At 38.3% G+C, this 13,857-nt stretch overlaps 1 protein-coding gene across 1 annotated transcript; it reads left to right on the top strand.

The window, feature by feature from the left end:
- Positions 1–326: 326 nt before the first annotated feature.
- Positions 327–13,836, top strand: pygb (phosphorylase, glycogen; brain). Its single transcript, XM_079833904.1, has 20 exons — positions 327–696; positions 2,687–2,788; positions 3,118–3,196; positions 3,290–3,393; positions 3,531–3,662; positions 4,373–4,484; positions 6,439–6,521; positions 7,012–7,155; positions 7,245–7,337; positions 7,543–7,689; positions 7,766–7,929; positions 8,113–8,227; positions 8,357–8,458; positions 8,620–8,767; positions 9,133–9,191; positions 9,993–10,134; positions 10,319–10,526; positions 11,359–11,493; positions 11,646–11,712; positions 12,154–13,836. Exons 1-20 carry the CDS (start codon positions 454–456, stop codon positions 12,304–12,306), a joined length of 2,532 nt encoding a protein of 843 aa, XP_079690030.1. The 5' UTR covers positions 327–453; the 3' UTR covers positions 12,307–13,836.
- Positions 13,837–13,857: the final 21 nt, after the last annotated feature.

The raw sequence follows: 13,857 nt of genomic DNA, 5'->3' as shown, positions 1-13,857 counted from the left end.
GTCCGAAATGACAAGGAGGCCGCCTCACGCAATGCAAAGTCAATGGAGAGCGTTTGGATTGTTTTCCCCCCCGGTGTGGGCGTGGCCTAAATGCGCTCGGTCTCTAATCGCCCGAACACACAGTAAAACAGTGTGGCATGAGCAGACCTGTAACACATTCTCATAACAGAAAACCACTGTAAAGATCATATGTCTAAATACATTGTAGCTTGTCAGCGTTGCATACATGATTGACATCTCACACAACCTATGGGAACGCAATTACGATGGTGTCACTGGCCAATAAACAGGCAGACTATAAGTCCCGCCCACCTTCTTCTCCATTTGACATAGGGGTGTGTCTCCAAAGGAACAGTGCGTGCGTGTAAAGTCCTTGCCTTGTACACCGCTCCAACCTGTGCACAAGTCAAGGGTCCAAACTTTCATTCTTTGCCTTTTAAACGCATTGGCATTATGTCTAAACCTCTAACCGACCAGGAAAAGCGCAAGCAGATCAGTGTACGTGGTATAGCTGGACTAGGGGATGTTGCTGAAATCAAAAAGAGCTTCAACAGGCATCTCCACTTCACTCTAGTGAAGGACCGCAATGTGGCCACCCCGCGGGATTATTACTTCGCCCTGGCTCACACGGTGCGGGATCACCTGGTGGGCCGCTGGATCCGCACTCAGCAGTATTACTATGAGAAAGACCCGAAGGTACGGATCTCTTCCTCTTCTTGCAGGAAGTGGCATTGTGCAGTAGTGGGATACATCAAATGCATTTAATGTCGAATCAATGTTTACGTACTTGTACATTTGTTTAAATGCATTTGGCAAGTTTGGGCCTTCATAATTGCCTGCAGAACTGCTCACTACTGTATGACACAAGTGACTTAAGTTCATGCATAAATCATAATCAATGCATTGTAAATGTTCATAGTGAATATAACCCGGACAGTCAGTTCGTCATTTATTGTGAGTTATTCATTAATTTCACTGTTTTCTGGGGAGAGTTACAGGCCTGTTAAAAAAGTGCGATCTGTTCCTTGTCATACTGGGTCATCATTAGTTATTAAGTGTTTAGCAACCACTTGATTCTCTTTACTCACTAAGGCAAGTACAGATTACACTATACGGTCAAACCCAGTTGAAGATAGGCCTTATCTAATGCACTGACAGGTACAGAATCACTTGTGGCTAATAATAGACAGCTATTACTGTGGTGCTTAATGAGTTGGGATGTCATGTCATGTTTTTTTTTGGAGAGTAACTAAGAGAATGTGTTTTATTTTTCTTCTCCAGTCTTTTGTGGCACCACTGATGTGGCCGTGAAGCTTGATGTGACTCGTTTATTGCTGAACATGAAGTCTAACCATGTATTTTGAATTAAATCAGCATTACATTGTCATTTTCTGTCCTTTGGTAATTAATTAAATATTTATTTATCTTAATTTGTATTTATTTTCTATTTTATTTATTTATATGTTTTCTTTAAAGATGTGCGCAATAATGTTCCTGTTCTGGGCTCGACTGCTTTCCAGAGATATGTGTGCTTCATTTCAGCAGGTCCTTTCAGCCAGTAAAGAGAGCCCAGTGACACCAGATAGCTTTATATGGTTGAGCACACCAATACGTGAAGCATTTCCAGGAACTTCACTCTTGTCAAGCATTACACTTGTTGAGGTTCAGACCCCTGCTTGGAAAAACAGTAAAACACTGTCACTTTATTTAAACCTGCAGTATGCAGTGATTAAGCACCATCTCAGCATGTTAAACTGAAGCATGCGTTTATTTATTTCTGTGGTATTCAGATGTTCAGTGGGGATTTGAGGCATTCAGCAGGCTGTAAACTTCTCCCAGTGCAGACGTCTTATGAATGAATTCTTATGAGAAGTTGATCCCAAGCCAAAGAGATCAAATTAAGCATGTTGTACTTCAGCAACCTGGGAGAGACATGACCAGAGTATAAGTTGGCAGAAGACCATATAAAATACTGTGACAATACAAGCTTACACTGAATAGAAGATGTAACTGATAAAATCGCTCTAAGATAACTAATGGGTGATTTAAATGTGTTGTTTTTTCCTTTCTAGAGAACAAAGTGGCTCTATATTATATTATATTAAATAAAAAACCATCTACTCCCAATATCCTAGTATTTGTTTAAATATTTTATTTAAAATATTTGACAACAGGACAAAGCAGTTGACAGAGTTAATTGCAAATGAACATATTGTACATTAATATAATAACATAATCAATAGGGAGTGTATGTTAATGTGTCATTATTTATTTGTTGTTTCAGAATAATCAATACATTTGTCATCCAGGGTAGCAGAGCTGTAACAATCAGTTTTTAGAGTGTTTTACCCTCCTCTTCTGCTTTGGAAATTTGTTAGTCTGATATTTCAGCAATGATTTAATTCAAATTCATGCTTAATCAAAAATATGTTTATAAAACAATTAAATAATATAATATATAATAATCAGCCACTTTGAAAAAAAAAAAAAAAATCCCATATTGGTTGACCATTCTTTTTTTTTTTTTTTTTTTTCCCCATTCAAATACTGATTCATTTTAATGTAAGAAGAGCTTAAAATGTTGCATCTTCTAATCATTTTAAGCTTGTACTGTCACATCTTTTATATGGTCTTCTGCCAACATGATCTGCTTCCGATATCTCAATTTGTGTGTTTTCTGTTGCAGCGCATCCACTATCTGTCTCTGGAGTTCTACATGGGCAGAACTCTACAGAACACTATGATAAATCTTGGGCTGCAGAATACCTGTGACGAGGCCATCTACCAGGTGAAGTGCATCACTATGACATGGCAAACTTAATACACTTGTTCATTTGTTACTAAATTGCAGAACAGGCTCAGAGCTCGATTACTTAAACATCCTGAAACTTTAGAAACAGCTGTTGTTTTTCCCCTGCTCACCCACAGAGCGCTCATGGGGGATGTACACAGGCTTTGCCACAGGCTTGCAAAACTGTTAATCTAAACCCTTCCTTGTTTAAATGAGAGAACACGGAAATTGCTGAAACATTAAACTGTACAAAGTTTGCATAATCGTTTAACTTTTGTGTGTTGTTTTTTTTAACATGATCTGCTTTGACTTGCACTGATCTTCAGCTTGGACTGGATTTGGAAGAACTGGAGGAGATTGAGGAGGATGCAGGACTGGGAAATGGAGGGCTTGGGCGTCTTGCAGGTACCAAAATTTAAAACTCCCTACACCTTCAAATAAAGTACATGAGGCATGACCCTGTCATATTGGACATTTGATGTCTGCTTTCTCTCTCAGCTTGTTTCCTGGACTCCATGGCATCTCTGGGTTTGGCGGCATATGGTTATGGCATTCGTTATGAGTTTGGGATCTTCAATCAGAAGATCGCCAATGGCTGGCAGGTAAACCAAAACTGAAAAATAATATTGATAATGTTAATTTACAGTAAAAGTTTACCATTGCATTTCTTTTTATTTAGTTTGTAGGACAAAAGGTCAGATATTAAAAAGATGTAACTCTGGGACACTTTTCTTTTTAGGTTGAGGAAGCTGACGATTGGCTTCGTTATGGTAATCCTTGGGAGAAGGCCCGTCCAGAGTACATGCTTCCGGTGCATTTCTATGGCCGAGTGGAGCAAACAGATGAGGGACCAAAGTGGGTTGACACTCAGGTCAGTCAGTGACGATCTAGTGCCGTGGCTCGCAACTAGTATGTTGTGATTCTAAAATGATTCTGTTCTGAGGGGGAAAACATAGCTACGTTTAAAAGACAACTAAAACACTTCAACCACATTCATTATCATTCAAAAGATTGTTGTAATGTTTCTGAAATTAGTCTGTGATCATGGCTGCATTTATTTGAACACATTTTTTACTAATTATTAAATATTTGATAAATAAATAAAATGATTACAATTAAAAATAGCTGTTTTCTATTTTAATACATTTTAAAAATTTTACTGTGATGGCAAAGCTGAATTTTCAGCATCATTACTTCAGTCTTCAGTGTCACATGATCCTTCAGAACTCAGTCTGATGTGCTGATTTGGTGCTCGAGTAACATTTGTTGTTATTATTATTATCAATGTTGAAAACCTGATACTGTTTTGGAAACCGTGATGCATTTTTTTCAATAGAAAGTTAAAAAGAACACTCTTTATTTGAAATATAATTTTTTTTTGTAACACATGATTAAATTAATGCGCCCTTGCTTTCCTTTAACAAAAAAAATAACACGTACTGTAATTGTGGATAAATAGGATGGCAAATTTAATTCTCATGCTGCTTGTTTAAATTTAAATAAATGTAATTTAATTTGAATTCAGCTAAAAGTCCGCTCATGTCTATATTTTACTGTACCCCTCTGTCTTTTCTCTGGCAGGTGGTGCTTGCAATGCCTTACGACACTCCTGTGCCTGGTTATAAAAACAACACTGTGAATACAATGAGACTGTGGTCTGCCAAAGCTCCTAATGATTTCAACCTGCAAGAATGTGAGTCCACACAATGATCAGTTCACATGATCAGCTGTCTGAGCTCCAGTATAACACATGCATTTCTGGTTTGGTACTACTTTTTTGCTGAAACTAAGTGAACCTCTCTGTCCTGGTTTGTTTGGGGCAGGGGTAGGCAAGTTCGGTCCTAGAGAGCCGCTGTCCTGCAGAGTTTGACTCCAACCCTGAAAAACCCTCACCTGCCTGTAGCTTTAGTAATCCTGAAGACACTGATGAGCTGGTTCAGGTGTGTTTAATTAGGGTTGGAGCTAAACTCTGCAGGACAGCGGCTCTCTAGGACTGAACTTGCCTACCCCTGGTTTGGGGGATTTCAGGTGAGCTTAGATTTATTAAAAGCTTAATTTCCTGTCGCTTGCAGTATTATTGAAATAGTCGTTTTAGTTGATTACCTCCACACTCACCTTCTCAGTTGAGTTTATATAAAAGTGAACTTGTTTCCTGGGAGAATGGTTTCTGTGTAGAATACTAAATATAGGCCTCTTCTCCTGTGCAATGCATCAGCAGCACAGAAACCGGAGAGCAGCTGGCAACAGGCCAGCGTTACCCATAGATACGCTGGCTTTTGAGAGGGCCCTTCATTATTGCAGGGCCTCTGAGCTCTACAGCCAATGTCTCATTCTATAAAAGACACATACTTGTATGGTTTTGTGTTATATAGACACATACATTACATTATTTGTATATGTATGTGTGTGTATATATGTTTTTAAATACACCCGATCAGTCATAACATTATGTCCACCTTCCTAATATTGTGTTGGTTCCCTTTTTGCTGCCAAAACAGCCCTGACCCGTCGAGGTATGGACTCCACTAGACCCCTGAAGGTGTGCTGAGGTATCTGGCACCAAGATGTTAGCAGCAGATCCTTTAAGTCCTGTAATTTGCGAGGTGGGGCCTCCATGGATCGGACTTGTTTGTTCAGCACATCCCACAGATGCTCGATTGGATTGAGATGTGGGGAATTTGGAGGCCAATTCAACACCTAAAACTCGTTGTTGAGCTCCTCAAACCATTCCTGAACCATTTTTGCTTTGTGGCAGGGCGCATTATCCTGCTGAAAGAGGCCACAGCCACCAGGGAATACTGTTTCCATGAAAGGGTGTACATGGTCTGCAACAATGCTTAGGTAGGTGGTACGTGTCAAAGTAACATCCACATGGATGGCAGGACCCAATGTTTCCCAGCAGAACATTGCCCAAAGCATCACACTGCCTCCGTCGGCTTGCCTTATTCCCATAGTGCATCCTGGTGCCATGTGTTCCCCAGGTAAGCGACGCACACACATCCGGCCATCCACTTGATATGATAGTAAACGTGATACATCAGACCAGGCCACCTTCTTCCATTCCTCCGTGGTCCAGTTGTTGGTGGTGGACAGGGGTCAGCATGGGCACCCTGACTGGTCTGCGGCTATGCAGCCCCATACGCAACAAACTGATATGCACTGTGTATTCTGACACCTTTCTAACAGAACCAGCATTAACTTCTTGAGCAATTTGAGTTACAGTAGTTTGTCGGTTTGATCGGACAACACGGGCCAGCCTTCGCTTCCCACGTGCATAAGTCGCCGGGTCACCACTGTTCCTTCCTTGGAACATTTTTGATAGATACTGACCACTGCAGACCGGGAACACCCCTCAAGAGCTGCAGTTTTGGAGATTCTCTGACCCAGTCGCCTGGCCCTTGTCAAACTCGCTCAAATCCTTACGCCTGCCCATCAACTTTGAGGACAAAATGTTCACTTGCTGCCTATTATATCCCACCCACTAACAGGTGCCGTGATGAAGAGATAATCACAATCAGTGTTATCCACTTCACGGGTCACCTGATCGGTGTATACACACTATTGACAGAACTCAAATTAACATATAAGACTGCTGTGGCTAAAAAGTTTTTGCACATTTTTCTCCCTGTTTTTATTTATGATTGTAGTTAATGTGGGAGATTACATCCAGGCTGTATTGGACCGAAACCTGGCAGAGAACATCTCCCGGGTGCTCTACCCCAATGACAATGTAAGTACACTCACTTCTCAATGCTATAAAACTCTTGCTGAGTCGTCTGATGGACAGAATGTACAGAGAGAGAGAGAGAGAGAGAGAGAGAACAGAGAGCAAGAATTTGTTACTAAAATAACACATTGACAATCATATGTGTGTATATTTAGACTGTGTCGATGCTGATATGCAATATAAGCTTTAGCTGACTGGCATAAGCTGATTGCAGCTGAGAAAACTCTTATCTTATGCAACAGTGCCACTTATATGTGCAATAAATTGAGGAAGTATGAAAATGTAAGACTAATATGTTCTGAGCAACTGTGGGTCTGTGTGTCATGATGTATATTGTTGTTATTCACACAATAACACTAAACTATGCAGCCAGAAAATACAATGCTTGGTTATTCTGTCAGAAAAACTGGCAGAAAATGGAATGGTTTGCTGTTTGAAAAGCTTTCAGTATGTATTTCATATGAATGAATTTCTTTGTATGTGCATGTGTTAGTTTTTCGAAGGGAAGGAGCTCCGTTTAAAGCAGGAGTACTTTGTGGTAGCTGCCACTCTGCAGGACATCATCAGACGTTTCAAATCTTCAAAGTTCGGCTGCAGGGATCCTGTGCGCACTTCGTTTGAGGCTTTCCCGGAAAAGGTGATCTATTACTGTTTTTAAATTTGTGACAAAAAATTCAGAGTTTTTTGTTCTTACAAAGTATAACGGTTTCAAAACAACTCTCTCAGGTGGCGATTCAACTGAATGATACTCATCCAGCTCTGGCTATTCCTGAACTAATGAGAATCCTGGTGGATATAGAGGGGCTGGACTGGGATAAGGTGTGAAGTTCAGGCTGTCAAACTGCGTGTTAAGATAATTCCTTCACAGCTGTTAAATTGTTCTACATTTTGTATTTTTCTGCATGAGTAATAGACATACATTTGTAATATAATGAAAAGTATTGTTCATTCAGCCATATTTTGTTATTTTAGTTTTAATAGAACTTTCCAAAATTAGCATTAAAGTGCGCATTTGTGTATTTAGGCATGGGAGATCACCACAAAGACTTGTGCATACACAAACCACACTGTGTTACCTGAGGCTCTGGAGCGCTGGCCTGTCTACATGTTTGAGAAGCTACTGCCGCGACACCTGCAGATCGTCTATGAGATCAACCAGCGACATCTGGATGTGAGGATACGCACATACACTAACCTCAAGATCATCAAGATTATTTCTGGTTGGTCTGATGGACTCTTTGTTGTAGAGAATTGCTGCGCTGTTTCCAGGCGACCATGATCGTTTGCGCAGGATGTCTCTGATCGAGGAGGGCGATCCAAAGAGGATCAACATGGCTCATCTTTGTGTGGTCGGGTCACACGCTGTCAACGGAGTTGCACGGATTCACTCAGACATTGTCAAAACCACTGTGTGAGTAGCATGAATTATTTCCAGGGAGCCGTGAAAGCATTTTTATTTTAATGCTAGTTAGGTCAATTGTATATTGACACAATGTTCCTTTGCTATAGTTACATTTACAACTTGCAGAAATTATTATTACAAATGATAATATATATATTTTTGTATTATACATTTTTTTGTAACTGGTTTTAGATTTAAGGACTTTTGTGACATTGAGCCGGAGAAGTTTCAGAACAAGACAAACGGCATCACACCTCGTCGCTGGCTGCTGCTCTGCAACCCCGGCCTGGCTGACATCATCGCTGAGGTGGCGATTTTGTGTTTTGTTTATTAGATTTTATGTTTAATTAATTTTTTTTTATAGAGCTCTTGCTTGTTCTTTCCCCACAGGTTTTTTTTTCTGTCCCTCAATGTCTTGTGCTTGTTTCTCTTTCAGAGAATTGGTGAGGAATTCCTGACAGATCTGTTCCAACTAAGAAAACTTTTGGACTTCATTGATGACGAAATGTTCATTCGGGATGTGGCTAAAGTGAAACAGGTCTACATTTAAATGATTTTCTGAAATTAACAATCAAACAAACCAAAAAATAAAGAAATGCCTTCTGTGATATTGATATTTATGATGTACGGGAGTCTTTTTAAACATTTAAACATTTTTGGCTTCATTTTTAAAGTTTTTTTTGTTGTTGTAATTTTTAGGAGAATAAGCAGAAGTTTGCAGCGTATCTGGAGGATGAGTACAAAGTAAAGATAAACCCTGAGTCCATCTTTGACATTCATGTCAAAAGAATCCATGAGTACAAGAGACAACTGCTCAACTGCCTTCATGTCATCACTTTATACAACAGTAAGAAAATTGCAGAAAGTAAAACACTGCAATGTATTCAAGATGGATCAGTGCATGAACACTGCCACCTGTCTGAGCACTGAGGAACTGACCAAAGATAATATTTCACTTTCACTAATATTGGTTTGGCTTTTTCTGACATTGTCGACCACCATCCACCCCCGCCCCCCATTTCAATTGGATCTAAAGATGTCTCTTCAATGGCTGTTTTCTTTTGCTGACTATCTTGAGTTTTATTTGTAGAGTTTTGAGTATAATCTTTTTTGTTTATTCGAATTATTTCATAGATTCTTTTTAAAATAACTCTGATTAATTAATGATTTCATGAGTGATTTTATAAATTATTTTATTCTGCACTTTTCAAGGGATAAAGAAAGAACCAAACAAGAAATTTGTTCCCAGGACCGTAATGATTGGAGGAAAGGTATGTTCCATTGGAATTCAATAAGTACTTAAAATTCTTATTTATTTATTTATTTATTCAAGGCATTCTGAATAATAATATTATGTGATAACTGTCACTTTTAAGGGATTTTTTGTTGTTGTTGTGTACTTTAGATTGACATGTTTTAAATAGGGGGTCTCAGCAAACTTCTAAGGGGGCTGCAGAGCTTAAAATATTTCAATTAAGATATATTAAATTAATCAAATTTAAAGTGCTGGAGAAAAAAAAATCAAGGGATAAAATTAAGGTTAAATAAATACCCCATAAAATTAAGGTAGAATAAACTAAATATTTATTTTCGTCCCCCCAGCCCTCAACAACTATTGATTTATTAAAGAACTGTTTTGGAAACTTAAGGAATCACTTAAATAAATAATTGTGCTTGCTTAATATAATATATTCACATTCCCAGATTCTGTTAAAAAGTTTGAAAACAAGCAGCTCTTTTATATGAGGAGCTTTTGAAAATTGTGTTGGACTATGTGGGCCTTCCAAGTCAAAAAAAGGTTGAGAACCACGGTTTAAAAACTCAGACTATTTCAATAATAACTATTTCAATAATACTGCAAGCGACAGGAAATTAAGCTTTTAATAAATCTAAGCTCACCTGAAATCCCCCAAACAAACCAGGACAGAGAGGTTCACTTAGTTTCAGCAAAAAAGTAGTACCAAGCCAGAAATGCATGTGTTATACTGGAGCACAGACAGCTGATCATGTCCACTAAATTAGACTTGTGCTAAAACGCTTTTTTCCCTCTTATCCTGCACTGCCTCCTGCAGGCAGCACCAGGCTATCACATGGCAAAGATGATCATTAAACTGATCACTGCAGTGGGGGAGGTGGTCAACCATGATCCTGTGGTGGGAGACAGACTGAAGGTCATTTTCCTGGAGAATTATAGAGTCTCATTAGCTGAGAAGGGTGAGTAAACGCATTAACAACTGTTGATAGATAGCCATAAAAATATCAGATTATTAGATATTTGTCAAGATAACATGCATTATGATCTGATAATTATTTTTGCTATAGTTGCATCATAGTTCTTTATTTATTTGTTTTTGGATGTTATAGATTATAATGGTATTTGAATGTGTCATGTGTTCAGTGGTCCCTGCTGCCGACCTGTCCGAGCAGATCTCAACGGCAGGTACTGAAGCCTCTGGTACGGGAAACATGAAGTTCATGCTTAACGGCGCTCTGACCATCGGCACCATGGATGGCGCTAATGTGGAGATGGCAGAAGAAGCTGGAGAAGAAAACCTATTCATCTTTGGCATGCGGGTTGAGGATGTGGAGGCCATGGACAAAAAGGGGTGAGAGGGTGAATTGATAAAAAACGGTTAAGAGAGAGAACGTAGGTATAGATGGGAGGACTGATAAAATGAAACGGACACATAAAAACATAGGATAATACTTTACAATAAGGTTCCATTAGGGGATGAACAAATTAACAAATTAAGTGCTTATTGTTGGTTAATTTTAGCTATAGTATTTATTGTTCTTTGCTAATGTTAGTTATTAAAAGTATAACTGTTAATTGATCTGTTCGTCAGCTCAGTTCCATTAAATATGACTGTAAAAATGTAAAAGCATATTCTAGTACACCCCAAAAACAAAATCAAGATTTCATAAAAGGGCATATTAGGACCCTTTAATGAAACCTTATTGTTAAGTGCTACCAAACATGGATATAACTTCCTGATTGTGACATTTGTGAAATTATTTCCTCCTGACTGGATTTGTTTTGTGATCAGTGTTTATTTTAGTGTTATTTATATAGGGTGTTATTATATTACATCAGGTCAAATGGGATAGTATGACTATACAGAGTTTGTTTTCTCACGTAATGAGTGAAAAGAAAAACGTTTTTGTTGAGCCCTAGCTGTGAGACCACATAGACAAAATTGGATTCCCTCATTGGTGTGATATCATGTAGCTGGGTGGGGCAGGCATTAAACAGGACTTTGACCCTAAAAGGCATGAAGTGAGGATAATGACATAAACTTTTGCTAGTTTTCATTATAAGGTCATACAACTGTCATAACTACTATTTTACTCAAATTTACCTTTGATGGGTATTTCAATGACCAAAAAACAACTTTTAATAAGTTTTAATCTACAATAACAACGCCTTTTGTGATCTAGATACAATGCCAAGGAATACTACGATCGTCTACCTGAACTCAAACTGGCAATGGATCAAATCAGCACTGGATTCTTCAGCTCCAAAGAGCCTGAACTCTTCAAGGACATCGTCAACATGCTCATGAATCATGACAGGTGGGTGGCAAAGAGTGGAGGTGTCTGAATGTAATATGTTGCTGCATAGGATATATATTATATTCTACCACAAAATACTTATATTTTCCCCATTTTAATGTACGCTAATATCTTGATGTTTATGGAAATGTTATGCAACAATTCTCTCTCAGGTTCAAGGTGTTTGCAGACTATGAATCATATATCAGCAGTCAAGAAAAAGTTAATGAACTCTACAAGGTGAGTTAAGATGAGATATTTATATATTTATATTTATGATATTCATTAGTGGTTTACCAATATGTTTTTTTTCAATGGTTGAGACCAGGGTGGCCAATAGCTGTTTTGTAAATATTTGTTTCTTTATTTTCTATATTAAACATACAATTATATATATTTTAATTATAGATTTTAAACTATAATTATATAAAATATCTGAGAACAGAAAATGTTTTTGTAATTGACACAAGTGGGCGCTAAAATTGTTAGCTGAGGGTGATAATCTGAAAAATGACTGTATACTGGCAGAATGATCTACTTGGATTATAAATATCTCAAAATGTAAAACAGATAATCGATGTATAGGCAGAACAGCTTGTACAGCTGTTTCCCAAAAGCAGTTGCTTTGTTCAAATTTGACTGTCCTTCATTATATGTAAAATTCCCCACTCTTTTCTTCAGAACCCAAAAGAATGGACCAAAAAGGTCATCAGAAACATTGCTGCTTCTGGAAAGTTCTCCAGTGACCGCACCATCACAGAATATGCCCGTGAGATCTGGGGAGTGGAGCCGTCTGACGTCAAGATCCCGCCACCCAATGAACCACGTGAATGAGAGCGGGGAACATGATGGTTTGATGCTGTTCCTCAACCTTTCCCAGCGTGTCTGTGCCTTGCCTAGCTTGGCCTGATTCAGATTCGGGTTTCTCTCACTATGCATAACACCACATGGAACCTCTTTGAATTTCATGACTGTAGTGTACCCTCTATACACAACTAACTCCTCCATGTGCACTTACACTGTAGTACATTTAAAATCACTGTTACTTTCACTTGCCCATACTCTGTTATCATGGTTTCGGATATGCCAATTCAATTTGTTGGTCATCTGAGACTAATTTATTGAAGCTAGGTCTAGCTTCAGTTTACAGATGTATTTATGCATGTGTAAATTCTCAATTTTGGTGCATTCCTTGTATCACTTTAAAGGGTGGCCATTCTGACTGATTATAACAGAGATGACGCTTTATGGACGCCACTAATTCCATTAACAATATGGGACTGAACTAGAATCTTGGCTATGTATATTGGGAAGTGAAATCGGCAACTGGAAACCATTGGAGACCTAACTATCATTTGAATCTTGGAAAATTTCTTAGTAGCTTCAGGAAATGTTTGATCCGAAATCCCCTTTGCTTTGTTTTAATTCAGTAGAATTAGTCTCCCTTCCCTAAAACACATTATAATCAGTCAGAAACGACAGCCTCAAATGTGGCGAACGGCATTAATGACTCCAGAACAAGTGCAGCAATATGCGATGTGGTTCAGTGTCCAAATTATCTTTTTATTAAAGCTTTCTGATGCAGGTTAAAGGGTGCCTTGTGTGCATACTGTGCAATATTAACAACAATAATGTAAATATTTCATAAAACCATTAGAATAGAGGATAAGTGGCAGCTGGCTGATATAAACTTATGGGAATCCATCAAATAGTGTTATATTGCCTGTTTTGATGTCAATTTGTGCTCTATTTAACATTGACGGAGTAGCTTGAACTTTGACCCTTTTCATAAAGCAGCCTCTGCCTTTTTTCAACTCTAAACAGCATTTCAGATTCCAGGCTGTCATTTGAATGTATGCTTATGGACGTCGCCATTGAACATTCACACTCGTACCGAGGCCTTGTTTTCTTGCTATATTTTACACAAGTAATGTATGGAATTTTACTATGTTAACAAATAATAAAATAAATAAATAACCTTATGCTGTTGACTTGATTGATTAAATAAGGCCATTCCAATTGCAAGTTGGAGAATCTGTTCATTGTTGTAAAGATCGAAGGCTGTTGTTTTGTTAAGCTGCATTCATGTCACTCAGTACAGCAATGGATGGTTTGAACAGGTGGTGGGTGTGGTAAAAATGAAGGTTGGTAGTGAGGTATTGCCTGAACCTGATGCACTTAAAAAAAAAAAAAAAATCAGCACGCTTCCCTGTACTGTAACTAGTTTAACTGGATGTGACCAGTTTGCCTCTGCCTAGTAAAATTGTTCACGTTGTGGTTTGTGTGGTTTATAGATGTGTATTTTGCTACATGAAAAAAGTAATTCCGTGAGGTCCTCCTGGGATTCGGTATAAAAAAAGGTTTAAAAACAGAATTTTTTTTTTT

This window comes from Gobio gobio (genome assembly GCF_949357685.1).
Source record: "Gobio gobio genome assembly, chromosome: 13".
NCBI lineage: Eukaryota > Metazoa > Chordata > Actinopteri > Cypriniformes > Gobionidae > Gobio > Gobio gobio.
Note: the sequence above shows the minus strand (reverse complement) of the source record. Positions and strands in the feature narration are given on the sequence as shown.

What these genes read in the sequence shown, in the direction of transcription:
- pygb (XM_079833904.1), top strand. Translation starts at nt 454, where the DNA reads ATGTCTAAACCTCTAACCGACCAGGAAAAGCGCAAGCAGATCAGTGTA. An exon ending in AGATCGCCAATGGCTGGCAG is followed by an intron (nt 3,394 to 3,530) that starts GTAAACCAAAAC and finishes TTTTCTTTTTAG; the next exon opens with GTTGAGGAAGCTGACGATTG. An exon ending in ATGTGGCTAAAGTGAAACAG is followed by an intron (nt 8,459 to 8,619) that starts GTCTACATTTAA and finishes TGTAATTTTTAG; the next exon opens with GAGAATAAGCAGAAGTTTGC.